Here is a 26568-nt window from a genome sequence, read left to right as displayed (position 1 = left end):
ATATTATATTATTAAAATGAGACGTTGTAATGTTGATGATGTGAATAAAAGGATCAAATTAAATTTGAAAATAAAGTATATTTGAGGGTTAAAATAAAATTGACTTTTGGGTGATTTATGTTGCAAGATAAAATTCTTCCTTGTAGATTTTGCTTAGGCGAAGTAAGATACTTAGTTGTATAAAGTGTGTAGGTCGTGAAAAGGAATTGGAAACCGTCACACATTTGTGCTTTAGATGTGATTTTTTTTTCCCTCTCAACATTAGGATGCAATTTAGAATTGGTCTGAGTACAGTTCTCCGCATAATAAAGGTAGAAACCATGCAGAGCAATCTAGAGGTTTCTGATGTCAATATTAACAAAACAAAAAAAATATATGGGAGTTTGTATGACATGCAACAATCTGGGTAATATAGTATGATAAAAATGATATCCATTTCAATGATATAAGAAATAATTTTTTATATAATGTTATGATTGATACTTGGATGAATCATGGAATGGATTATTCGTGACATGTTGGTGCAACTCACCTAGGTTGTCTGTAACGAGTCTTTTTTTTGTTTTTGTATTTGTAGTGTTATTTGGCTCCTTAAAAAAAAAGGGCACATGCCATCACACAAATAGGTAACATGTGGGTTAAAACCAAATTACAGTAACTATTTTAAAAATAATACAAGGACTGAATTATCAAGGGAGGATTTTACTATAAAAGAATAAGAGTGAATAACAGATTCATGGTTACTGTATCAAATCATAAAAGCTTATGATTAAAACATAAAATTCTGCTACTTAGTGAAACACCCATATATGATATACATTTCTTTCACCTTTTTATACAAACACTCATCCCATTTGATGACGATCGTTCTGTCTAACAGGTTGGCGATCGTTTGGAAGTGATCATATGTGACTTGTTTATTCTTGGTGGTCGTCTGGGTTGCCAGTCGCTTGACTCAGATATCTTACCATACAATACGTATACTTACTATATCCTTTAAGAACTTACCACATCACATAATTATTTTTTTCGTTCGCATAGGTTGTTTCCAGAACAAGGCTTTTCTGTTGAGCAGGACAAAATATATATGTGCTTGTTAAGTATTCACTATTTTCCTTTGTTGTGCAAAGTGAATATGAAGCTTCATAGAAGTTCTTTAATGCTCACTCCACTTCCATTTGAAGTCAAAGGATGACAAAAAACAGCTAACTATGAAGCCAGGGAAACACCTTTAACTTCAATGGAAGATAGAGTGATCATTAAAGCACTTATGTGAAGCTTCAGTTTCACTTTACATAACAAACGATAACAGTGAATATTTAACACGGAGATATATTTTGCCATGCTCAAATGAAAGCTTTGCCCCAGACACAACCCAATATCCAGGAGTATCTTCAGGTCCTCTCATCATTTCGGTTGTGTCAACAAACCTTTGAAGCTTTGGTGTGTGAACTGGTGCAGGGCGTACAGAAGAATATGTATTGGAACTAATGGTTTTATCACCTGGCTTTGGAAGGCCCCTCTGTCCCTCTCTGGAAATGAATGCTAAGATGCCCCCAGACTTTATGCTAAACTGGTCAAGACTGGAGGATCGATCCCATTCAGGTATCTTCTGCAGAATGGCACCAATTACTTTGGAGAAACGCAGCCTCAGAAGGAGGCACTTCTTTTCAACTTGTAACTGAGCTCCTGTCACAATTGAAACACTATCATTTGACTCAACTGGAGCAGTACACACGTATGAAAAAGAGTTCCATTTAACTTTCTTATGCCAGCTGCAGTTATATGAGTCACAAGATAAGTAAGTATTTGCGTTGTCAGAAAGTGGTAAGGACTTGGGTAGAGAAGCCAGATGCTGCAGGTGAATGGCCAACCGGTTGCTTCTTCTACCTTCCAATTGTAATCTTAGCCCAACTACTGGTCTATTCCCTACATCTACCTGCAGTGAAGGAAAAGGAACCAAGATGATCAAATTCATTATTGTATAATGTATAGAAACCGTAGATCTCCTAAGTTGTCAATGTTTACTAGTACGTTAGTACTTCTACTATATCCATATGTATGTAAAATGCAGAGTTGGTGTTTACTACCAGAAGGGTCATATTAGCATCAGAATGCCACTGCTCTAACATAATTCAATCACATTAACTGAGTCTAAAAAGCAAAACACCAACATCGTGCATATTCAACAAATATGTAGAGAAACTACTCGTGCCTTGTTTATGTTAACACAACGAAAGAAAAACCAGAATAAGGTAAATCTTTTTCTGCTCACTGATTATTAAACACCGAAAGCATGGGAACCTTCAACTCATAAAATGCACATAAAAACTGTAAGATGGCAAACTTACTGGAATGGTGTTTACGTAAAGCTTGGGACCCAAGATACTGAATCTAAGCCAGGTGTTCTCTTGATGCTTCGAACGAGAACCAAGGCGAATCTCACTAAGTACAGGTGCCCATTGTCTTGGTAGCTGAAACTCACAAAACTGATGAAGGTCTTCAATTGGAGGTTTATCTGTTTCAGCAATCATAGTTTATGTACAGGTTCAGCTAATTCAGTTTCAGAAAGAGAATATCACAGAAAAACCCAATTTACTTGTATGATTGACAAAACAAAGGAAAGAGGTGAATTGAGTCCCCTTTAAAGACTAACTTCGGAACTCTGTTGTTCGAGATAATGTTTTCCAGAAACCAAGTAAAAATAAGGCGGCGCTTGTGATAAAAGATGAAAACAAGAAATGGAAAACCATTCTAAAAGTAAACAAGCCCCTGGATATTTTATCGGTGGATAAAAGAATTTTTCATGACATGGTCATTTTCTGAAATTTAGGTAGAAAGGGCAAATTCTTACTACTGTGAAATATTTGTGCAACAAGACAAATAAAAGAATTGCTTACAACGGAGATAAAGATTTATGGCATGGCTCACAAATCCACTTCCACGGATGCTTCTCAAAAGGGATGTCAGAGGGAGAAGGAACAGTGATATCACGTCAGGCTCCGAATCAATAGTACCTAACCATTCATCATGATACATCATTTGATTGCTTCCACCCCTCCTACTATGTATCATAACGAGATTCTGCAAATCCAGTTGAGAGAATTTATGAATAATCAATGTGGTTAGGAAATTTAAAACTCTTTTTGTTTGTAACATCCGTTGCATTCCAAGAGAGGGACTTGGGCACAAATGTATTAACGGAGCATAACAGAGCAAACATTTCTTCATTATACTGGGAATTGAATATTTTTGCTGTGACATTATTAGTAACATTACGCTAGTTCTTCAAGAAAGGGACACTGACACCGTAGAATTCTAAATAGAATTTAAAATTTCAAGATGAGTTATTTCATTGTAAGATAAGAAGAGATAATTAATGGTATGTTACTAAAGGAAGGTCAAAGCATTCTGTGAAGCTACTAGACATACATAAAATGAATAATTATTCTCATGGAAGAATCTGTTTAAGTTGAACAAGCAATTCCGTATGTAATTTAAGAATAATGCTATACGTAAGCAAGAAAATTTGGTTACTCTTGTAACAGTTTACCATACAAAGATTATAACATATAAAGCTGAAATGAGTTTTAAGTTGCCACTAACTGCATTCTTGATGCATGAGTTAGGAAGGTTAAGAAAATAAATTAACTAAAAAACTACTTAGAAGTTAATGATCAACAAAAAGAAATTGCCCTAACGAAAATCAACTTTTAAAAATTAATTAGTTATGGGAAAAGTACTCTCTTTAGCACAAAACTTGCATGGTTAGTTCTTTTTTTTTAAGGGAAGTGGAAGGGGAAGGACTTTCCCAATCCCAAATTCCCACCTAAGAATCAAATTAATATATAAACTTTCAATCTGACCACTCTATTATAATATTTATTTTCTATTTCCAACTAAAAATTCCAGAACGACTAAATCAAGTTAATAAAGAAGTACAATGACACCTCTTTTTCTTTACTGAAATCTTCAGAAGCCTGGCAATGATTGTCTGCAGAATCCTTGAACTTCCTGTCAGCTGTATCCTTCAAAAATTTCTGAATACTAGTAGGTCCAAGATATGATGTATCCTCTTGTCTAAGATATAAAACATCCTTCCCTCCCATGCTCACCCCAACTATGACATGAGTTCCAAAACGTTCTATAAACCTTGCATGAATCAGTATAACAATTTTATCATTCTGAACTTACAGTTATGCAATGTAATTTGTTTCACTCAAGACATCCCTTCAAATTCACACAGCAGAGCATGAGGAGATTTATGAAATATACAGATTGAAATTTATGATGTGATTAAAGACATTGTTTTCCTACTTGATGCATTATATATGGTGAAGGAAAGCATTACATGTAGTCTCTAAATAGATTGAAATTAACAAAAAAAATAAAGGTTTGAACTAGTATTAATTGGGTGAGTGGTAATGAATGAACTAAAAATACCTAACATGATCGTAAAAATATGTTGAAACGGTAAACACTGCAAGAGAAGCTCATAATTTCTGGGCCAAAAACACTTCTCGATACATGGAGTAGTAACTTGTTACATCATACCACTACAAGGCCTCAAAGTCTTACCTTGCCAAGGCTTCAGGGTCCCACGACGATGGCACTGCTTCTTTGACATGATCAAGGAGTTCACCATGATACTTTTCTAATTCAATGGCATAGCGTTTGATGAACCAACCATCATAAGCAAGAGACTTGATAGAAGTCAAATCCTTTATACCTCGGCTGGATAACCCAAATGAAGCACAGAAATGACCCGATGCAGTTCGTCCACCAAGGCACATTTCCTGGTTGAAGTGCTCCAACATCTGAAACACGGCATAGGGTCACACAAATTAACATCTGCCTTAAGGTTAGTGTAAGTATACACGACATTGCCAATGGCAACAACTCTATTTCTAACATACCCTTCTAACAAATTTCAGCGAATAATGAAGAATATATTATAAAAAAAAAACGTACTACAGTATGCTGATAACACTTCTGAAGCATATAAAAATGGTAACATATTCATAATTAGCATGCCTGTTGCAAGGGTAGCACTTCTGAGAAGACTCTAATGGATTCCCCTCTGACACATTTGATAGAGTTAGGGACATTTGGAATTGAAATCCCTCCTCCAGGAATCTCAAGAAGACGGCTCTGTTTCTCATCCACAAATATCAACCTTGAACCCTTCTTACAGTTGTCAAAACCTATATCTTGTGTTATGTCAAAACCCAGCCCAATTGAGTCTATGGCTTTCTGGGCTGCTTCCAAGCTCGAAACTTTCGGTGCCATTACTAAATTTGAAGGTAGAGAACATCCAAACAAGGCAAAAGTTGAAGTACAAGACGAAACTATCACACACTGGATTAAGACCAAGCCAAGTCAACACGGACAAAGACTCGGTTTTTAACAGACAATAACTTCGTAAGAAGTTTCATAATCATTTAGCAGAAACTGGGACCTTTGATTTGGCTTTCAGAACCGTAGGAAGTAGCAAGGAAGCAGCAAGGAAGCAGCCACTTATGACGAGACACCAATGGAACCATATTACAATTTGAAAGAGTCTAAGAATGCCTAAGAGGCTTAACTCCATCTTACTAATCTAGTTTAACTTTAATATAAATATGATATGATAGTAATAATATAAGTTTATTTATCTAAAATAAGTAATTTTAGTAGATAGAAAAAGATGGTATTCAAATTTATGTTACTACGTTTAAACTTTGATTTTGATTCTTTTAAATTATTTTATTGTGTTACTTTATTTAGTATTGTTATCTACTCTCTCTCTCTCTCTATCTCGTTAGTTTATTTGTTTTCTTTTTTTCTATCTTGTTGTAATATTGTGTCAATTATTGCGTTGTCTATTTTTAATTTTAATTTAAATATTTTATAATTAAACAAGCTGATAAAATTCAAATTTATAAAGAAAAATAAGTTGTAGTAATATTATTAAAAAATTATATAAAATGGTAAAATGTATTTAATTAAATTAGTATATCTTATAGAAAAAGAAGGAAACACAAAGAATCACAAAAAAAACATAAAAGGTAAAGTAATAGTGCTCATAAATTACTTCAAAAGTATTATATTACTTTACTCAGACAAAGTCATCAAATCTTATCTTAATTTTGAAATAGTAAATAATTAGAAATAAAGTTAAATATTGAAAGTGTTTCTTCATTGAATTTTAAATGTTTTATATATTTATTCAGATTATTTTAAGAAATAATAATAAAAAAGGATTGATTGATAAGATATTTATAGAAGAACTTCACAGAAAGTTTAAATTTTTTAATATTAATAAATATATTAGTTATGTTCCTTAATTTATGTGCTTTAGTTATAAAAGGTTGTGTCAATTTTAGAGTTGATGTCAAGAGGTCAAAATGGTTAGGTCGTTGTAAGCAGAATATAACAAATAACTTTTGTATTCTTATGAAATTAAACCTTTTTAAAATAAAAAAGTGTTATTTTTCACACTTCAACATCAATAATGTTAAAAGGTTATGACAGAAAACAATAAATACTTATGAAGAAGTTTCAGTTTCACTTTAAAATATTGAAAACTAAACCGATAAAAAAAAAAATCTGAAAATCCTTCTAAAAGTCGAAAACTGATCAAAATTATCTTAGATTATTCTGATTTACCATTTTACAGCTAAAATTTAATTTTAATTGAAAATAGAAAAGTAAATCAAAATAAACCAAACTGTTTATTATATTTAAATTTGGTATTACATAGATAATATTTCTGGAAATTTATTTATAATGTATTCATATTTATTTAAACAAGATAATTAATCTGTATGATTTTTTTTACCTATAATTATTATGTACTTTATCAACGAATATGAGATGAAATTTAAATTATAAATATAATAATGGATATAAGATCTTTTTCTTGAAAAGTTAAATTCCATAATATTTTACAGAGTATAAAAAAACGTTAAATACAAATTTCAAATGTTTTTGACTCGATTTTAAATCTCATAAACTTTAAATTTATTATATAATTATTATCACTCATTCTATTACTTATCCTAAATGGTGTAGGACTTTTCAATATATATTATTTTTGTCGACTAAAAAATTTCTATCATGATTAAAAAACACATATTTCTTTTTTATCTTTATAGCCTACACTAACCATCATTTATACTCTCGCATAAAGAGTATACTTACTTTGAATTAAACAATTCCAAGAATTTTTTTTCATTACACACATGCATAAATGTTAATCAATGTTCATGGACAATCACACACCCTGCATCAATATCAATAATGTTTGTGTTCCTTTCAATGTCTTGTGTAATCTAAATTGTGTTAGCACATCTTACTTGAATTAACCACAAGTCAAATTTAATCCTTCTATCAAATTTTTGTATGTCATAATGACAACACTTGCAAATGATATTGCAACTTCAACAACCAAAAATGGTTTTCCAATAAGGAATTATGGCTTGAAAGATTAGACTAAGTGTATTAAGTCAGTAACTTGACTATGTTTGATAAATTACTCAAAACAAATTCACTTTGGCAATAATAATGTATTGAGTTAGTTTTATCTGTTTTTGTTGTGTTTATTTGTGTGTTTGTTTTTGTTGTGTTTAGTAAGAAGAGTGTTTCGGATGTGTAGGGCTGTGCTGTTCCAAACCTTCAAGTTCTCCTGCAACCTTGTTTCAGTGGCGGATCTTCTTCTTCTCGAGCTTTGACTCTCCTCTTGATCCGGAGGGGTGGAGACCTACAAAAGATTCTCCGATGCCAAAGTCAGATTCAGAGCAATGGCTTTACTCAGGGGATAGCAATAAATGTGCATTCAATGTAACCTATCTACCACTCACCGTGAACCTGTATTTATAGTTTTCGCTATGGGCTTGAGATTAGTGAAAAGTTAATCACGGCCCAACAGCCCAATAGCTTCTAATTTCTACTTACCTCTAAACCAGGTTAATTTACTTGAGCCACAACGATTAGCGATTTGGCCGGTCAGTGTGATATGGGCGTCCACCCGAGTGATACGGGCGTCCGCCTTACCTACGGATGACTCGGGCACTAAATTGGGCGGACGATCCTCCACGCGGTCGTCTGGCACTTCCTGGGCATCCGCCCAAGTGACACGAGCGTCCGCCTTACCTGTGGATCACTCGGGCACTAAATCGGGCGGACGATCCTCCACGCGGTCGTCCGGCACTTCCTGGTACCAGACGTTTCGTCTCTCAGCATTTTCCTGTAGAACACTTTTTGTGAGTGTAGAGTGCGGGGCTATCCCGTGATGATGGAATTCCAAGTGAGTTCTTCAAAGTTTCTCTTACAAACAGAGGTTCTGCCCATTTGGGCGACGTAGGCACCGAGACGGGCGGACGGCCTTATTCGTGGGCGTCCTTACGTACGACGCCCGACACTTGCTGGTGTAGGAGAGTTTATACGGAGTCTAGGTTCAATCCGTACCTACTTGGGCGGTCGAGCATTTATCCCTCCGGGTGTGGCATGGGCGCCGAACCGGGCGGACGGTCTTTCTCATGGGTGTCCTTTGTACGGCGCCCGACACTCCCTGGTACACAAGCCCCCCAAGTCCTAGTGCACATAGTGAACGTAGGATTTTGGATACGGCGCGCGTTGGATCAAGAACCCGCAATTGGGCATTATCCAGTGGGCTTTTTGAATTTGGATTTTAGGCGGAAAAACACGTGGCGCGTGCCCATTGACGGGAGGTGAAGCGTTGCCAAATCCGGAGCGTTGGTCGTGCTAAATCTAGACGGCCAGGATACACGTAACGGTTACTAACTTTTTCCTATAAATAGCGGATTAGACGAGGTCATTTTCACTTATCTGCATTAAGAGTTCAAAATTCTTTTTCCCTCAGGTAATAAATGGCGTCTGTATCCATTGAGTCAGGTTCTGGGTCGTCGGGCGGAGTCCGGGAGGGGTCGGCGCGGGGCGACAGCAGCGATTCTCTTAGCTCAGTTTCTTCTCATTTTTTGGAGGAGGCGGTTGGGTCTTCCGGGGCGGACCCTGAGTCACCGGTCTCGACGAACGACTGGATTTTCCACGGCGTGCCTCTATTCCTGCTCAAAGGCGATGTTCGTGTAGTCGGGTCCCCCTTCGAGCCGGAAGGTCAAGGGGCGGTGGTGTCTGAGTTGGCTCCCCCCGTTCCTAGCCGATATGCTTCCTGCTATGCTTTCCGCAAGGAGTTAGAATGGAGGGTCCGCCATACCCATATTGTCCGGGATGTGGAAGACTCGAAGTTAATTCGTGCCGGGGTGACTTTGTTAAACGAAAGGGTCTTTCATGATGGGCGGTCTAGTTCGTATGATTTCTTCTTCATGTACGTGACCTTCTTCACCCATCTTTTTATCCGATTACCTTTTACTAAGTTTCAAACGGCCGTTCTTCGGGAAGTTAATGTGGCTCCCACGCAGCTGCACCCCAATTCATGGGCGGTCGTGCAGGCGTTTCTGGCGATGTGTTTAGCAGTAGGTGTCACTCCCACCATCCCGGTCTTCTTTTATTATTTCGAAGTCCGCCCTTCTCGTTCTGGCGGTTGGGTATCTTTTACATCGGTGCGGGGCAGGACCCTTTTCCGCCCCTTCTCTGATTCCTTCAAAAATTTTAAACAACATTACTTTAAAATAATCGTTGACAAAGCCGGCCTCCACGAATTTTCTGATGGTGAAGGGAGGCCGCTGTTCCCATTCTATTGGACGAGAGATCCTCGACGAATAAGGGCGACTTCTATAGGGGCCTTGACAGCACCCGACCTAGAGGCCGTGCGCACCATTAACACCCTCCCCCGCCGGATCTCCGCCCGTCACTTGGTCGAATGCCTTAGTCTCGAGGATTGTGGACCAAAGGCGTTCGGTATGGTCTTGTCACATTGGGTGTGTTTGTTTTTCGCATACTGACGTTAATTTTTCTTAATTTTTTTGTTTTTTGCAGAACTAATGACGACCCCGGGCCCCCGCAAATCCAATTTTTTCGCCATCAGGAAGAAATCCGGGGCTAGCTCGTCGACCGCCCGGCCGACCAATGTTCCGAATGTTCCCCGTCCTCCTCCTTTAGGCGGTCGCCAGACGACTGTTCGTATAACTCCTAAGGTAGGAGTCCCCCCCGCTGACAAGACTGGGGGTTCCAACATCAAGGTGCCGCCTCCCAATCCTCAACCAGAATTGGCGGCCGTCCAAGTGGACCCATTGTCTGAGGCGGCCACTGTTTCTGCTGATCCCTTAAAGCGCAAAAGGAAAGATCCCGCTGCGGAGGGGCGTAGAGACAAAGAGGGCTCATCGTCTCGTTCGGCTTCGAAGAAGGCCCGGAAGGGCAAAGACAAAGAGAAAGACCGGGGGAAGGCCCCGGCCGTCCCTCTACCGGGCGGCATTTTTAGCCCCGCCTTTAGCATGAGCGACCGGGCTAAGTTTCACATGAGCTCCTCCCAACGGGCGCTCATCGAGCCTCTTTCTGAGTTGGAGATGACTAATGCTATGCTGGAGATGTCTACCCGGACGTCTGCCTTGGCCTGGTATCTTAGGGAGTTCGCTGACCGCCCCGGAGTGGCGGAGGTTCGTGCCGAACTTGATATAGAGAAGAAAAACTCGGCCTCCCTTCAGCAGACCTTGGAAGAGATGGTCCTTAACCAGGATGAATATGACAAGAAGATCGAGCAGCTGGAAGCCGATCTAGAGAAGACCAGGAGGGAGGCCGCCGAAGGTTTGGCAGCCGCCCTGGCCGAACAGGAGCGCTCGGCGGAGGAAGGTCGCCAACTGAAGGCGGAGGTAGCCCGCCTAAAGGAGGCCGAATCGGATCGTGCCAAGGCTAACGAGGAGCTCACTCTTGAAGTTGCTAAGGCTAAGGAGCAAATTGCTGAGTTGGAGTCGACCATCTTGTTTGAACATGAGGAAGGCTTCAACAAAGCCCTTCGTCAAGTAACTCTTCTGGCGGGCGTCCAGGATCCGTTTTCTCTTGGCGTGGATATAGAGAAGGACGTTTTCGACGGCGTCCTCGTGGATCTGAATGCCGCCGAGGAAAACGAGCCGACTGTGGAGGCCGCCGCCGGGGGAAACAATTAGAATTTCCTTTTCTTTTGATTTTTTGATGTGTATCATTTGGCCGTCCGTCCAACGTCTCGAATTGCCCAGATAGGTTACATTGAATGCACATTTATTGCTATCCCCTGAGTAAAGCCATTGCTCTGAATCTGACTTTGGCATCGGAGAATCTTTTGTAGGTCTCCACCCCTCCGGATCAAGAGGAGAGTCAAAGCTCGAGAAGAAGAAGATCCGCCACTGAAACAAGGTTGCAGGAGAACTTGAAGGTTTGGAACAGCACAGCCCTACACATCCGAAACAAAGAGTAAACTATGAAATCTTATCAAGAACTTCACCTTTGATGTTCTTTTATCTTAATATATTTGTATTTATTTTACTTTTTTTAGTTTCCTTTATTTAATTATTGCATTACTTGTGGTTTTGTTTTTGTTATTATTCCTTTATCTCTTTACCAAACAAAGTATTTGTACGTGAATGTAAGAAAATGCATGGTAAGGAAGATCTCTTTTCACATATGGTGAGAATAAAGTTATGGACAACATAACTTGCATGTGAAATTTTTTCTATCCTCTTTGTTTTTTCTCCTTCCTAAACCTTATTTACTTTCTTATTTTTCAAGTTTTTTTTACATAGTTGGTGCACATTTGACTTAAAAATAATTATGAATTTTAAGTAAGTTGAGAGAAGAGTTCATGTCTTGCATGATTTCTGTAAAGTGAAGTCATATTGAAAAAATACTAGTTCAAATTTAACAATTTTCAAATTTAAAAGTTGTGATAATATTAAGTAGATTATTGATTTTTTATTTAATGTACCCCTGTAAACAATGTTTAATATATATTTTATCCAAGAGACATATAACTACAATGGATGTACATTGTCCTTTGAATAGAAAAAAGGAGTATACTCAATTAAAAAAAATGTTTGATATTAAACATTTTCTAGCATGTGTTGTTAAAAATGTTATACATATTAAATACCTTGTCAAAAACACTTAATATATCTTAAATCAATAGTTTATAAAAAAACATTTAATGTCCTCAAACTTATATAAACACAAGAAGAATCAACCTCATACCAAATACAAAATATGTTTAAAGACTATTTCTCTTAACTCTATATAAGATATTGTTGAAGGAAACAAATATTTGACAATCTTAAGAAGACGAAATTATTGTAAGAAAACAAGACTCTTAATATAATAACTTGCACAAAATTTGTGTACCAGGCTTATAGTTATAAACTATTTTGTTCCTTTAGTAAAATGGAAGAAAAAAAAATGAAAAACTTATAATACTTGCATTAGAATCACAGGACTAACTGGTATGAAATCAAATTACTACTTGCATTGAACTGAGCTTTTTCTATTATACAATTTGGATTCCCACCAAACAAATCCATAGGTTGAACCCACAATCACCATCAATTCACACCAATATTTCAAACTTGTTTTTTTTTTCATAATAAATATTTAAATTCTTTCATTCATATAATATAACATTTTTTAACTGGTCATAATTAAATGTGTTTTCTAGGCTGGAAAATTCTAAATAGAACTTGAAGCCCATTCGCATTTTTTCGTTTTGTATAAATTTTGATAAGGACACTATTGTTAATACTCTAAGTAAGCTGACAAATCATGTTCTTGGTCAATCCATCAAATTAATGTAACTAATTAAATATAATATATAGGAATTTAAATTATCTTTTTGATATTGTATTTTTTATTACGAATTCGTGCTTTTAATATACACGGCATTTATCAATTGAGTAAAAAAAAAGACAAAATTCAAAGTACCTATCCTCAATCAATGATTATTTTTTGTTCAAACTGAAATGTATGCAACATCTTCTTTGTCAATTTTCAAGCAGAAATCACTCTCTAATGCGTCAAAATAAGATTAACACAATTTAGCAACAACATTAACACAATGTTGGCTTCTTTGAATTTTTTAAAGTTTTGATGTCCCTAATTTTTAACTTTGATATAACTCATGTTATGTTTAACTACACTTCCCCACTTAATAAAAAAAAGTTTCTTTTGTCTACATCTCAATATACTTTTCATTCAAGTTTCTGCTTCAACACATGAAACATTTATTTCTCATTAGTTTTTTTCATAATAAAATATGTATTAAATATTAAATATATCATTCAAAACACCCATTATGAAAAAGTCATTATACGATAAAACGACCATATTATCAATCGAAATATTGAAATAATATATTCATTTATCGAATTTTAAAATTAGGTTCGTAACTATTTTGGTCCAATCATATCGATAGAAACATATTGATTAATTCAAGATTCAGATTTTGTTTTTCTACAATTGATTTATATAATTTTGTCAATAATAAAAAAGATTAAGTAATATTTAATCATCTTGTATGAGTTATTATTATTATTATTATAATATTTATTAAGGCATGTGTTGATTGATGAAATGAGGCATAGCAGCCGTACTCGAACTTTGACTTTTCTAGAAACGAAAGTTGGCTGTATATATCCTTTCATTACCAACCACTCTCGGATACATTTATTCACATCATCATGAAATTGCTTTATAATAATACTACTTTTACTTTCCACTAAAAATATAAATTAAATTCTTTATACAATCACTTCTACTTTTTTTACAGCTTTCTTTATTTAAATAATCCTTATTTGCATAATGAATTTGCTGGTCTTTTAAAAGCTTAATAAATTAAAGTTCAAATTGTTATAGACCAAAATCACCACATTCAAATTATTTCTAATTTAAAAAAGACTTATGAGGAAAAGGCTAGGAACCTCATCTTGGGTTTTAATTTTATTTAATATGAAATATTTGTTTCATGGGCATCAACATTTTTTAACATATGTGTCGGAGTAATTTAGTACGGAAATCCTCGGACACTTACTGTACAAAACGTGTGAATTGGTGTCAACCAACACAGTCAAATAAGAACGACAATCCTATTTAATGTTACACTTTTCAATCAAAGACTTATACAAAAAACATTAAACTTTAACAATTGATTTTTTTTTTCTAATTTCCATGTGATTTGTATGTAAAAGAATCCTACAATGTATTTATATTCCATGGTGTGAATCCTAAGCCTTTTTCCTATGCACAAAACCCACCAATGAAAGAAAACTAGTTGCAAAGTTGACATTAAACTCCAAGGGGTTTAATAGTATTATCAAAGAAAATTATATGCTTCTACTTTTAGTTTTATAATTCCAAATTGGATTTCTTTTGCACCGAAACTACGTGCAGGAAAATAAAAATATTCCTACACACGCATATGTGTATGTACAATGCTTTTGTTCTAAACAAGTTGTTACAAAATTAGAGCATGCCATAAATTATTTGTTTGCAAGCAATTTATTTTCTTTCTTTGACTTTATTGTTCACCTTCTTTTCTAAACTCCTGCAATGCGACTTAAGCCATGACCAGGTATAAAAATCAGTTTACTTATAGCTTTGGTTAAAGTTCAAAATTCACGTCAATGATGACTGTGTGTAAGGTTTGTGAAAAATGGAAACTTTCAAGTATATTTTGCAAGTTGTTGTTTGAATGAATAAAGTATCAAGGTAAAAAATTTATTGATTATATTTGCTATACAAAGTAATTGATAATTGAATGATGAAATGCATAGTGTTGGAATGAGATAAAATGGAAAGAAGTGGAGAAATGGAAAAGGGGTTAAGAAAGTTAGAAAAGGGTGACTAGTTTGACCAGTCTTGTAGCATAAAGATATTGAGGAAAAGACATAACATTACAACACAAATAGAAGGTAAGGGAAGTATAATAATACTACGTCTCCTTTGACTATAGACATTATCAAACAGCCACCTTAAAATCTCTCTCACTATTCGCAATTCCAATTCTCGTGAACTCCATCCATTGCTTTTCCCTTTCTCTCTACTGCACAAATTCCATTCCCACAAAGAGGACCAAAACCTCAGCCTTTCAATTTCATTCACTTCGTTTTGGGTGATGAGCGCTTGAAGAGATGCTGCCCGGGAGAAAGAAGGGGGTGGCGGCGGAAGACGCCATAAGGGTCATTGGGTTGGGATACGATCTCACCAACGATCTCAGGCTCAAATTCTGCAAGAATGATTCCAGACTCATCGCTATGGACGATGACAACCTCCGAACTGTGGAACTCCCTCCTCGGATTTCTATCCCTAATGTCCCCAAATCCATCAAGTGTGATAAAGGCGACCGCATGAGACTGTGCTCCGATGTTCTCTCTTTTCAGCAGGTACAATAACTATTTTCTCAACCCCACAAGCTTGAAATCATTCGTAACTAGTTTTAAGTTACTTCAAAATAGTAAATATTGAGTTTTTATATATATAAATAAATATTCTTTCGGGAAAGAAAAGTTCTTTTTGACTTTTAGCACGGGTTTTAAGCGAAAGGTTTTATTCTGCTAACCAAGCTTGAATTTGGTTGTGTACAGAAATGATTGTTTTGGTTTGAGTCCAAGGTTTCATTTTGGTAACCAAGTTTGAAGTTTATTAATGTGGGTGGAGAGGAAGGATTTGTTTATTTTAAAATTAATTAGAAATAATGGAACGATGTGTCTTCAAATTAACTTCAATCGCAGATTTGACATCATGGCATGTCTTATAGCTGGGGAGTTGTTTGTGAATATTGCCAAATGGGCATAAACTGTTTTTGTCCGTGTTGGAATGTTTTTCTTTTTTATCAAAAAACAATTTTCTCTGTTTTTATTTGGAAATTGGTGAATGCACGCCCCATTTTTCTGGGGTATATGGATGGGAGGAAACGAGAGATAAAAAGAAAAATAAAATTAAAGAGAAAGCGGTGGATGTGATAAGTTATGTGATGAAAAATGACTAGATAGATAAGAAGGAAAGTAGTTAGATATGATATGGAAGAGAAATTTAATGTGTGATGATATCATGTTTGTTTTAGAGGTTGATGGATACTATGTTGTTGTTGACAAGTGGAGGATTTCTTTAATACTATGTTGTACTTCGTTTTAGATGTCAGAGCAGTTCAACCAGGAGTTGTCTCTGTCTGGTAAGATTCCAACGGGCCATTTCAACGTTGCATTTGGGTTTACATCAGTTTGGCAAAAGGATGCTGCCGATACCAAGACTCTTGCTTTTGATGGTGTATCCATCACACTCTACAACATTGCATTTGAGAGAGCGCAGCTAGTTCTTCAAGATCATGTCAAACAAGCTGTTCCTTCATCCTGGGATCCGGCTGCCTTGACAAGGTACTTCCTTGATTCAGCAAAATATAGAATTATGCATAGTTGATGTGTTCAATAGTTGTCCAGAAAAAGCTTACTATAGCTAGCACACAGTCTCGTAGGTTGTCAGACTCCAGACTTTTCATGAACTCATGGAGCTTTGATAAACTCAACTTGTAGATTCAATTGGGAAATTCGCAATTGTTTTCTTGATATAAAACATTAACAAATCTATTAATGATCAGATACATAACATAATACTCTTAATACAACAATAATTCAATATTTCCGTATCATAATAAAAAAAAGTAGCAACTCATGATAATAAAGTGTGATAATACACTAGAGCTAAATAAGATTAAACTACATCTGTGACTACATCATATATAAATTCATAAAATCAAGTTCTTAACGTGAAAACAATTAAAAAAGAAGAAAATTTCTTCAAATTTTACGAGTAAATAAAATACTGTCGTTCTTGGGTAAAAGGTGGGAAAAAATTGCTTTTGATTTCAAATTTTTTTATTTGGTTCTTGACTTGAGATTTTATGCTAATTCATCATGACTTTATAGAGTTTAATCAAGAAAGAGTTCGATAGCAAGTTAACTTATTTTCTCTATCTAGGACGTAAATTTGTAAGAGTTTAAGAATAAACTGGGGAGTTTGATAACCTTGTTTATAAGTGTATGCCAATACATACATGCCTCCTTTTCCATTCATTTCAATTAACATATCCACTTGCAATGTTGGAGTTGCTCCTCATATTTGATCTGGTCATTTCAGATTCATCGAGAAGTATGGAACTCATGTTATAGTTGGGGTGAAAATAGGAGGAACTGATATAATCTATGCAAAGCAGCAGTACTCATCTACTGTCCAACCTGCCGTTGTACAGAAAAAGTTGAAGGACATGGCAGATGAATTCTTCGTTGGTGGGAGGGTTAATGAAAAGGCAAAGGTTTGAAGTTTTTCTAGTTCAATTTTATTTTTATTCTCATAAACTTTTGTAAATTCTATAAGGTTACACCATTTTACAATTAGGTTATGCTCTTTTTTGTATAATACCTGATGAGGGAGTTGAAAGATGGAATCAGTGGTATACTACAGTTGTGAAGGCAAACTTTTGAATCAATTTCTTTTTTATCAAGTGGAAGTAAGAAGGACTTATCCAGCAAGATTTGTACTAGCACTCACTGTCTTGGATGGAGATGAAAAAAATGGAGATTGTAAGATTTGTATTTCGTGGAATGGAATTTAGAGGTGGAGATTTGAGTTTGACCATATATTTAGTTAGTGTGGGATTTCCAAGATACCTCATTTGTGGATGGTGGTCTAATAAAACTCGATAGCGGATGACATGATATATTCGACAAACTTTGATAGGATAGCCTTGATACCATCCTAAAAAGTAAATTTTAAGTCTAAGTCAGTTTCACAAGATTGGCTTGGAAGGTAGGTTTGTACTCAATTATATCCAATAGTTTGACAACATTTTTAATCGACATCTTACATGCTCTTGATAACAAAATCACGTCAATATGGATAGTGAATGTAGAGGCTTGTAGCTTCTGCTGTGACTCAATAGAGAACGTAAAAGTGGCTAGTTGTTGAAAATGTCACTGGCAATAATAGTGTGCTAGAAATTATTTTTTTCTGGTATGGTGGACTACAGCATCAGTGACCAGAACAGTGACTGAATGTGTCAAATGAGATAACACAATGGAGGAGAGCGGAAAGCAGCGGTATCAGAACAGAGGAGACAATAAAAAGCACTGACATATAAAACAATTGGATACAAAGTGGAATTTGTGTTTCAGGATGCTGGAATACAGGCTGAGGAAACAATAAATACATGAAAGTTTTGGGAGTCCAAATTTGAAGGGTCTTAAGGTGAGATCTGAACTGTCCAAGGTTTATAAATACTACATTGGCCACATTTCTAGAGAATGTGAGATACCAATATCCCCTTCACCCGCACCCACACCCCCCTCAATGCTCAGTATTAGACATTTGGAGGGTGGACAAATGCAGATAACCTAATAGCAATATCCCCTCCAGCATGGAAATAAATATCTAGTGCACGGGAAATACGGGTGACCCAATAAGGGATATAGGGTAGGTTTTGATAAGAATTTGGGTCGAGTCTAACTCAAATTTAATTTGTAAGGCGAGGATACATAAATAAGGATTACATTTATCATATCTCTAGTTCAATGGTGGACGGTAACACTTTCTTACCATGTTGAATTTAGAGAGGGAGATAAAAAAGAAGCTAGCATATTTTAGAGAGAATATAGGGAATAAGATTCAATGTTGTTAAAGAGTGGTGCCATGGCTGCTGTGATGGAATGGTGTGACAGGTTGTTTGGGTGAGCACCATAGGCAATTTGTGAAGGGAGGCCCAGTGAGGCGGATACTGGGCCCATAGGTCACCACACTGCCATGCTTATATTGGTGGAGTTTTGGCCTTCCAACATATTCTGTTGCCCGCCACTGATAAATCTAATGTGAATTCTTTATTATTCAACAAAATTTAGTATATATGTTCTGCATGTTATACATATGTAGCTCTTGATAGACTTATTGAGGAATATTTCCTAGGCTAATGCAACTCCCTAGACATCAAAACTACCCATGAATACAAAATGCTTTAGGCGTTATGGTACTAAATTTGTATGTCATAATGTAACTCACTGATTTTTGTTCATTGTGTTCAAGCAGTCAGTTGGAAAAAGAATGCATTCCATTAGTTTTGGGTGGTAAAATGCGAGCAAGAACATAAGTTATGTGTTGCAAAGTTGATAATGTTGTAGTGGATGAGTAACATTGTTAAGTATCCTCATATAGAAACACAAGAAACAAGGGAAAAAATACCGTTTTCTATATTCAGGAATTCTGAGTTCGTACTATTCAGAATAAAGAACCAAAATTAGAGAGAATGTAATTCTCTCTGCCCTCTGAAAGTTCCCAGGTCCTCCTCCTTTTTTTCCTCCCCACGTAATTCTCCCCTCACTCTCTTTATTCCCTCTCTCCTCTAACGAAAAGATACCCCCATGATTTCAAACCTGCCACATCAGCCATTCTGTTATTTCAGAACCAAGGATGTGTGCATGTGGGCCCCCAAGTGACGGGTTTCCACTTTTTCCTCTCATAAACCTGGTGGATTTTCCTACTCTGCCCTTGCACTCCTTCTCCTTCATTCGTATCAAACATACAACAAAAGATATAATTAGGAATGTGTATCTTGAGAGAAAAACACCAGTTGAGGAAACATGATATGATTTCTCCAAAGACAGTTTGGTCATGTGAGATGAAGAACTATAGAAGGTCCTGTAAGAAGAATTGATCACATGGAGCATGGCCGAATAAATAGTGACAATGGAAGATGAGAATAAGTCTTACGAGAAACCATAAAAAAACCCTTGTGCTCATGTGGGCTTTCCAAAGACTCAGTCTTAGAATACAATAGCAATGTTGGATTTGTTGGAGATGGACTTAAAGTCCACTTTCTAAGAGGATTCATGCAACTAAAACTAAGACTCCACTTACTAGGAAAAAAATTGTTGTGATTTTGTAAATATAGGCCAGTTTCATTGAGTGTGTAGAAGCTTTCTAAAATTGTAAAATTATAAAGCTTATATTCAGGTGATATTGATCTTTAGATTGTAGGATATGTCTAATGTTAGATAACATGATTATCCTGGTCTTTAATAAAAAGGATATTCAAGTCCTTTACTAATGTAAATATATATTTCCAGTAAAAGACTAGAATATTTTGGTGATAAGTCACTTTTGACATCCTGTATTATGTCCTAACTCATAAGTTAAAGGAATCGTGTATTGAAACGCTTTACATTGTAAGTGGTAGTTTAGAAAGAAACTTAAAATGTTTCATTTTGTGTCCTCCGATGAATTTTTTAAAATCAGGAGCAACAATGAAAGTATAATATCTTTGCTATTAAGACTGAAGAATCACTAAAATAAGAAAAACAGATTAAATGAAAATAAAGAAATTCTAAGGACCATCCTGTGGGATATAGGGTTAGATACCATTTATTTGAGGTAAAGTCAGTCCATTTATTAACATTTATTCTTTTTTCTGACGAAAATATTACATTGACCTATGCAGGACAATGCTCTAGGTTTTATGGATATTCAAGCTGGTTCCTACTATGAATCAGAGGTAAATACATTTTATTTTAAAAATTGAATTTATGCTAGGTTTGGGATCCTTCAGGTTTCTCGTATTGGTTTGGGCTTACTACCAGATTCCTTTACTAATTTTTTGAAATTTAAATTGGTGTGTAACATATAGCCGATCAACTTGTTTGTTCAACTTTATTTTTTAAAATTTCACGTGTTTTCTGATGCAAATTTTAATATTGTTACTAAGATACTTTTCTTGTTCTATCTGTTTTTGTTTTAGAATTTTATTAATCCATAATTATTTGTGTCATTTTGTTCTAGATATTTAATCTTTGAAATTGTATGTTCAACCCAGTATTTTCATGTTGAATACTACCAGCATTTTAGCATCTGAATTTGGTTGTTTTTGCCTCGATGCATAGTTGATTTAATGGTTCCAGCCAAGGTAGTCATCAAATTGATGCCCTTTTCAGTATCAATGTCCTCTTGGTCCACTGGTAAAAATAAAATAAATAATACAAAGATCACACAATAATTATTCTTATTTCTTTTCTCTTTTCATTAAACAATATAGGTGCAGGATATCAAGTTCTTGTGCAAGAGGAAAGGTGGAAATGGGAAAAAATCTTTGTCCCATAGTGAGTGGTGTCAAACTGTTTTGTCTCAACCTGATGTGATATCAATGTCATTTGTACCAATTACATCTCTACTTGGTGGAATAAATGGAAGTGGATATTTAACTCATGCGATGAACCTCTATTTACGATGTAAGCAGCTAAGTGTGACTCCTTTAGCCATTTTTAGATTTAGCTTTTAATTTTACTTAGATGTGATCTGTTTTGATTTGTTAGAAAAACTCGTAATTTCTCTTTAGCATAGTTATCAGTGGTGCGCCATAGCCTTGTGGTGATGTCATGTGCCACCACTGTTTTGAACTGCAGTGAGTTTTGCAATGGCAGTTAAAATAGAAGCTGTAGAGTGTGGCATTTTTAGCAACCCATTCTGGCCCCCAAAATAGCAGCATTTTGGGAATTTTCAGGGCAAAGTTGAGATTGCCTTCCTCTTTAAAATTTAAAAAAATCACTAATGGATGCAGTTTCCCATGCTTTTACTACGAGACACCCACACTGTTTGACTAACACCCACCTATTTCCAGCAATATATCTTGGGTCACTCACCTTCTCTTCTTTTCTCTATTTTGAACTCTGAGTCATCTTAATTGTGAGTTCTGAATCCCCAACCATCTATGTTCTTTTTTATGTGCAACACCCACTCTCACTTCTTATGAATGTTTAATATGTCTTGTATTTGAAATTTGAAATATAGATATGCATTTAGATTTTGTTTGTTTCCTTGACCTACCTTATTTACTTGTATGTTTTTCTTAAACTTATGACATTTTATTGTTTATTATGAATATATCATGAATCTTGTGTAACTTTAAATTTTTTAGCATTTATATGCACATGGTATAAGTTATTTAATCATATGTAAAAAGTCAGAATCATTCATCTCCATATATCTAGAGCTTTTGGGATTAGTTGCTATGCATTGCTGACCAATATTGATATATAATTATGCTATTCAGTAATGCAATACATGTTATACAGATAATCAAGCAACTTTAGTTAAAATGGGGTCCAGGTGGTGAACATTAGTTACTGTGAAGAAAAAACTACAATGGAAGTAGGGATGACAAATAAACTTGTCCCTCTGAATATTATTTGAAACGATCCTAATTTTGATGGACAATGCCCACATTGACCGATTATGGATATGAGTAATATCTGACTTTTGAAATTGAATATGGGGATGAGTATGTATATATCTATCTCATTTCCGTATATTTTATACTCATCCTCATTTTAAATTACTAAAACACTTATAGTTTTAGGTAACCTAAAAAACTTATCTTTACTTTTTCTATTGACCTTAGTTTCTCTTGTCCTTAGTTTCGTAACATTCGGAAAACCCTTCTTTCTTTCTTTTGCTACACAATTTTTTATTCATTCTCAATTATTGTTCAACTTATTCAATATTCACAAAGTTTATTTTGATCCTTAGGATACATCTTTTATATCACAACCTTTATTACACATTTTTTCATTCATGCGGTTTCGTTCAAATGATGTTTTACATTTCACGAAACACAAACTTCAATTTCATTAAATCAAATTGATTTTAGGGCACACATTTTATTTCTACTTATTTTTAATATTTTTTTGTTTCTTTTTTCATATTAGAATATTTAACTCTTAATTTTAAGTGTTTAATTGCATAAACCTTTAGATTGTGTACTCTTTTGACATTGATTTTTGTATAATATCATGCTTCATTTGCTATGGTTTTTATCTTTTCGTAAAAAAAAGAGTTGTTTTAATTAATATTTGAAATAATAAGGAGGTTGATATAAGTATATCTGATAGTCGATGGGGATGCAAATGAGGATGAAACAAAAAATTTATACCTATTGACTATAAGGATGAGAATGAATTTTTACTTCAGAGATACGGATAAGATAATCAAACTCGCTCCCATCTTACACCATTGTAATGCCTCAACGGGAGAACAAAATCTTCTTGATTCAATAAGATGATCATCAAAAAATAGATGGCATGATACTCAGAGCAGAGAAGGAACATAATCAGTCCTAGTGAAAGGAATAAAAAGCCATCAAATTAGTTTTCTATGTGAATCCCCAAATTTAAAGGATTTTTAGTTTATTTTCCTAATAATTATACTAATGTTTACACACCTACATCTTGGGGTGGGAGGGGATGTTGGAAAGTCTCACATCACCCCCCTTAATTCTTGGGGTGACTTGTATATCGCTTAGACAATTTCATTAATGTTCTTTGGTTTTAAGTTGAAATATGACATGTTATGAGAGCCTAGAGTTCAACTTAGTAATTGCCTATTTTGATTCTTTGGGGGGTGGGTCTCGATTGTTGGGATGTGGCTTGTATACATGTTTGGTGAGTTGCCTAATGCCAATTGGTAATGGACTATTTTGGTAGGCTAGCATGATTTGGCATACATATGTGGAAGGGCTGTGTTCAGAAGTTCTGCATTGCCAGTCTTAATTCTTGTGGGAGGGGAGTGTTTGAAATTCCACATGCCTTAACTTTTGGGGTGTGGGTTTGGTAACTTCACTTAATGCTAATTGATAATTGTCTATCACGGTAGGTTCACACGATTTGGCTGACATCCGTGGAGGGGGGTGTTTTAGGAAGTACCACATTGTCTGTCTCAATTCTTGGGATACGACTTGTATATATGTTAGACAATTTCATATAGTCGCAATTTGTTAGGATGAAATTTGACATGGTACCAGAACCTGTAACTCATCTTCGTAATTGTATATTTTGGTTTGACATACATTTGTGGAGGGGAGTATTGGGAAGTCCCACATTGCTTGTCTCATTTCTTAGATTGCAAGTTCTATATCTATCAGACAACTTTGCTTAATGTCAATTAGTTTTACTTTGTCAAACAAGTGTTAAATAGATGTCTTCTATTCCTAGTTAGGCTATAAGATCTTGAAACCCAAGCTGTTTAGCCCCTTTGTGAGAACATCAACCTATTGGTGCTTTAATGAAACATAGGACATGCACACCAGATCTCCCTCCAACTTTTCTGTTGTCGAAGAGTCTACCATTTTCAATATATTTTGTCCTATTATGCTGCATAGGAGTATAGACTAAATTCAGATTCTTTGTGAAGATCTTATACATTTTGTCATTTTTTTGTCTGAATTCATCGGGAATGATTATCAGAAAATTGCTGATTGTTATTATAGTTTTGTATGCTATTGGAGATGATCTAAATATATGCCACAAATGTAATCCTTGCATTGGAGGTTAAAAAACATGTCTTTTTAATAAAATGCAATCATCATCCTATGTAATTTGACTGCAGATAAACCACCAATTGATGAACTGCATCAATTTTTGGAGTTCCAGCTTCCAAGGCAATGGGCCCCTGTATTTGGTGAGCTTGCCCTTGGTCCTGAAAGGAAGCCTCAAAATACTGCATCTTTACAGTTCAGTTTCCTGGGTCCTAAGCTCTATGTAAATACAACACCGGTAATGCTACCAGATTTATGTTGAACTTTTTGTTTCTAGTTGGTTTGTTGTTATCTTTGGCTCTATGATTTCTACAACTTATCTTCAATAAATGTGAATGGAGATTTTAATACATGTCCCTCCCCCTCCTCATTTATATAACCATAACAAGGAAAATGCGGTGTATTTCTGTTTTCTTTAATTTTAAAATTGAGAGAAAGAGGATATTAGGATTCTTGTTGTTTTAGAAGTGCTGCCGTTCTAGGTTTGTACTAGTTGCTCTTGTACTGGACGTAGAGTGTCAGTATAAATATGAGCATTTTGTCAGTTTTTTTGTATCATCAAGACATTGCAATTTTGCAGAACTATAGTGATAAAATATATATTTTTCCCGCTTTTTCATTTTTGCTAATCCACCAATAGAGATATTTGAAACTAAAGAAATATAGCCTTCTTTTACAAGAAGAAATACAACCTTAAAGTTAGGGGTTATAGTCTGCTTTGTATTATGCCATTTGTGCTTATCTTTGGATACTTTGCTGATTTTTTTAGGTAAATTTGTCCAGTTGTTCTCGAAAGACGAGGAGTACAATATATCCTCTGATGTTGTGTACCTTTGCTTTTGTGTGTGTGTGTTGGGGGCAGGGATGATGACATTTATTATCGAGTTAAAATCACCATCTCATTTATGTAATTGGATAATTTAGCCAAAAGTGAAAATTAGAAACATTACTAGCATGATTTGGTTTTTCCTTTTTCCTGTTATGATCTCCTTAACTAGTGTATATTTCCACATCAATGTGTGAATAGATGAACAAACTTCATATTTCATTTAAAAAATTTAATGACTAGATTTTATGTTTATAGGGGCTGCATGTCACTCTTGTCTCGTTTACTTTTGTACCCGATATTTTCTAAATTGTTTTTGCAGAAAGTAGTAACCCATTAATGACATCAAATTTTACTGGTCACATTTGTACTGATAAAGAGCCTTCTGTTTCTTTGTTTATTCATCAAAAGTAGTTTGCTAATGCATTCATTATTTAGATGTATTGTACATAATTGTTACAAATTTGATCCACTTACATACAGGTTGATGTGGGAAATAAGCCTGTGACAGGCCTTCGATTGTATTTGGAAGGAAAGAGAAGTAACTGCTTGGCAATCCATTTACAGCACCTCTCCTCTCTGCCCAAAACCTTCCAACTCCAGGATGAGCCTAATGGGAATGCATCCAATGACTCTTCAGAACGTAAGTACTATGAGAAAGTTCAGTGGAAGAGTTTCTCTCATGTTTGCACAGCTCCTGTTCAATCAGATGATGAACATGCTGTTGTGACTGGTGCTCACTTCGAAGTTGGAGATACTGGTCTTAAGAAAGTTCTATTTCTAAGACTTCATTTCTCTAAAGTTGTCCATGCAACCAGGGTCAAAGAACCTCAGTGGGATGGTTCTCCTGGCTTGACCCAGAAGTCTGGAATAATCTCAACATTGATCAGCACTCACTTCTCAGGTCCACAAAAGCCACAGCCACCCCGGCCATCTGATGTGAACATCAACTCAGCTTTATATCCTGGGGGGCCTCCTGTGCCTACTCAGTCACCCAAACTTCTAAGGTTTGTTGACACAACTGAAATGACAAGAGGGCCACAAGACTTTCCTGGCTACTGGGTTGTTTCTGGTGCAAGGCTTTTCGTGGAGAAGGGAAAGATATCACTTAAAGTAAAATACTCTCTTTTAACCGTGATACCTGATGAAGAGGTGGGAAATTTTTGAAATTATCAAATGAGGGATTGTAGAAGATGGTCTCCTCAGGTAAAATTCAATGAAATGGACGTGTGTATATAATAGTAACTGATTCTTTTCCTGTGTACATTTGTCATTATTTGTGTATACCTGCACTGCAGATACCTTTGGGGAATTCCTTGTTGTAGTTTTGGGAAAGGCTTGTGTAGTCATGCCCGTTGCATTTTTTCTGCCTGACTGTTTGAATCTATTCCTGTCAGTGACTTGTATGCAGTAGTTCCACTTCAACTTTACTCTCAAGACAATGAGGGGACATTCATTTCATACTGTGTTTGGATAAACAACTTAGTTC

General features: G+C 35.5%; 2 protein-coding genes across 2 annotated transcripts; one reads left to right on the top strand and one right to left on the bottom strand.

Annotated features, from left to right (window-relative positions):
* Positions 1–682: 682 nt before the first annotated feature.
* Positions 683–5547, bottom strand: LOC108323809 (MACPF domain-containing protein At4g24290). The gene is made up of 6 exons (XM_017556569.2): positions 5035–5547; positions 4579–4817; positions 3951–4152; positions 2901–3084; positions 2352–2518; positions 683–1939 (listed from the first exon to the last, which is right to left on the bottom strand). Exons 1-6 carry the CDS (start codon positions 5287–5289, stop codon positions 1292–1294), a joined length of 1695 nt encoding a protein of 564 aa, XP_017412058.1. The 5' UTR covers positions 5290–5547; the 3' UTR covers positions 683–1291.
* A 9273-nt stretch (positions 5548–14820) lies between these two features.
* LOC108345484 (MACPF domain-containing protein At4g24290) lies at positions 14821–26540 on the top strand. Its single transcript, XM_017584070.2, has 7 exons — positions 14821–15293; positions 16045–16283; positions 17044–17218; positions 20390–20443; positions 20981–21173; positions 24325–24491; positions 25563–26540. The coding sequence occupies exons 1-7, from the start codon at positions 15042–15044 to the stop codon at positions 26244–26246; spliced, it is 1764 nt and encodes a 587-aa protein (XP_017439559.1). The 5' UTR covers positions 14821–15041; the 3' UTR covers positions 26247–26540.
* The last annotated feature ends 28 nt before the right edge of the window (positions 26541–26568 follow it).

The sequence above is a fragment of the Vigna angularis genome, chromosome 1 (assembly GCF_016808095.1).
Source record: "Vigna angularis cultivar LongXiaoDou No.4 chromosome 1, ASM1680809v1, whole genome shotgun sequence".
Classification (NCBI taxonomy): domain Eukaryota; kingdom Viridiplantae; phylum Streptophyta; class Magnoliopsida; order Fabales; family Fabaceae; genus Vigna; species Vigna angularis.
The sequence above is the reverse complement of the archived record's forward strand: the minus strand, read 5'-3'. Positions and strand labels throughout refer to the sequence as shown.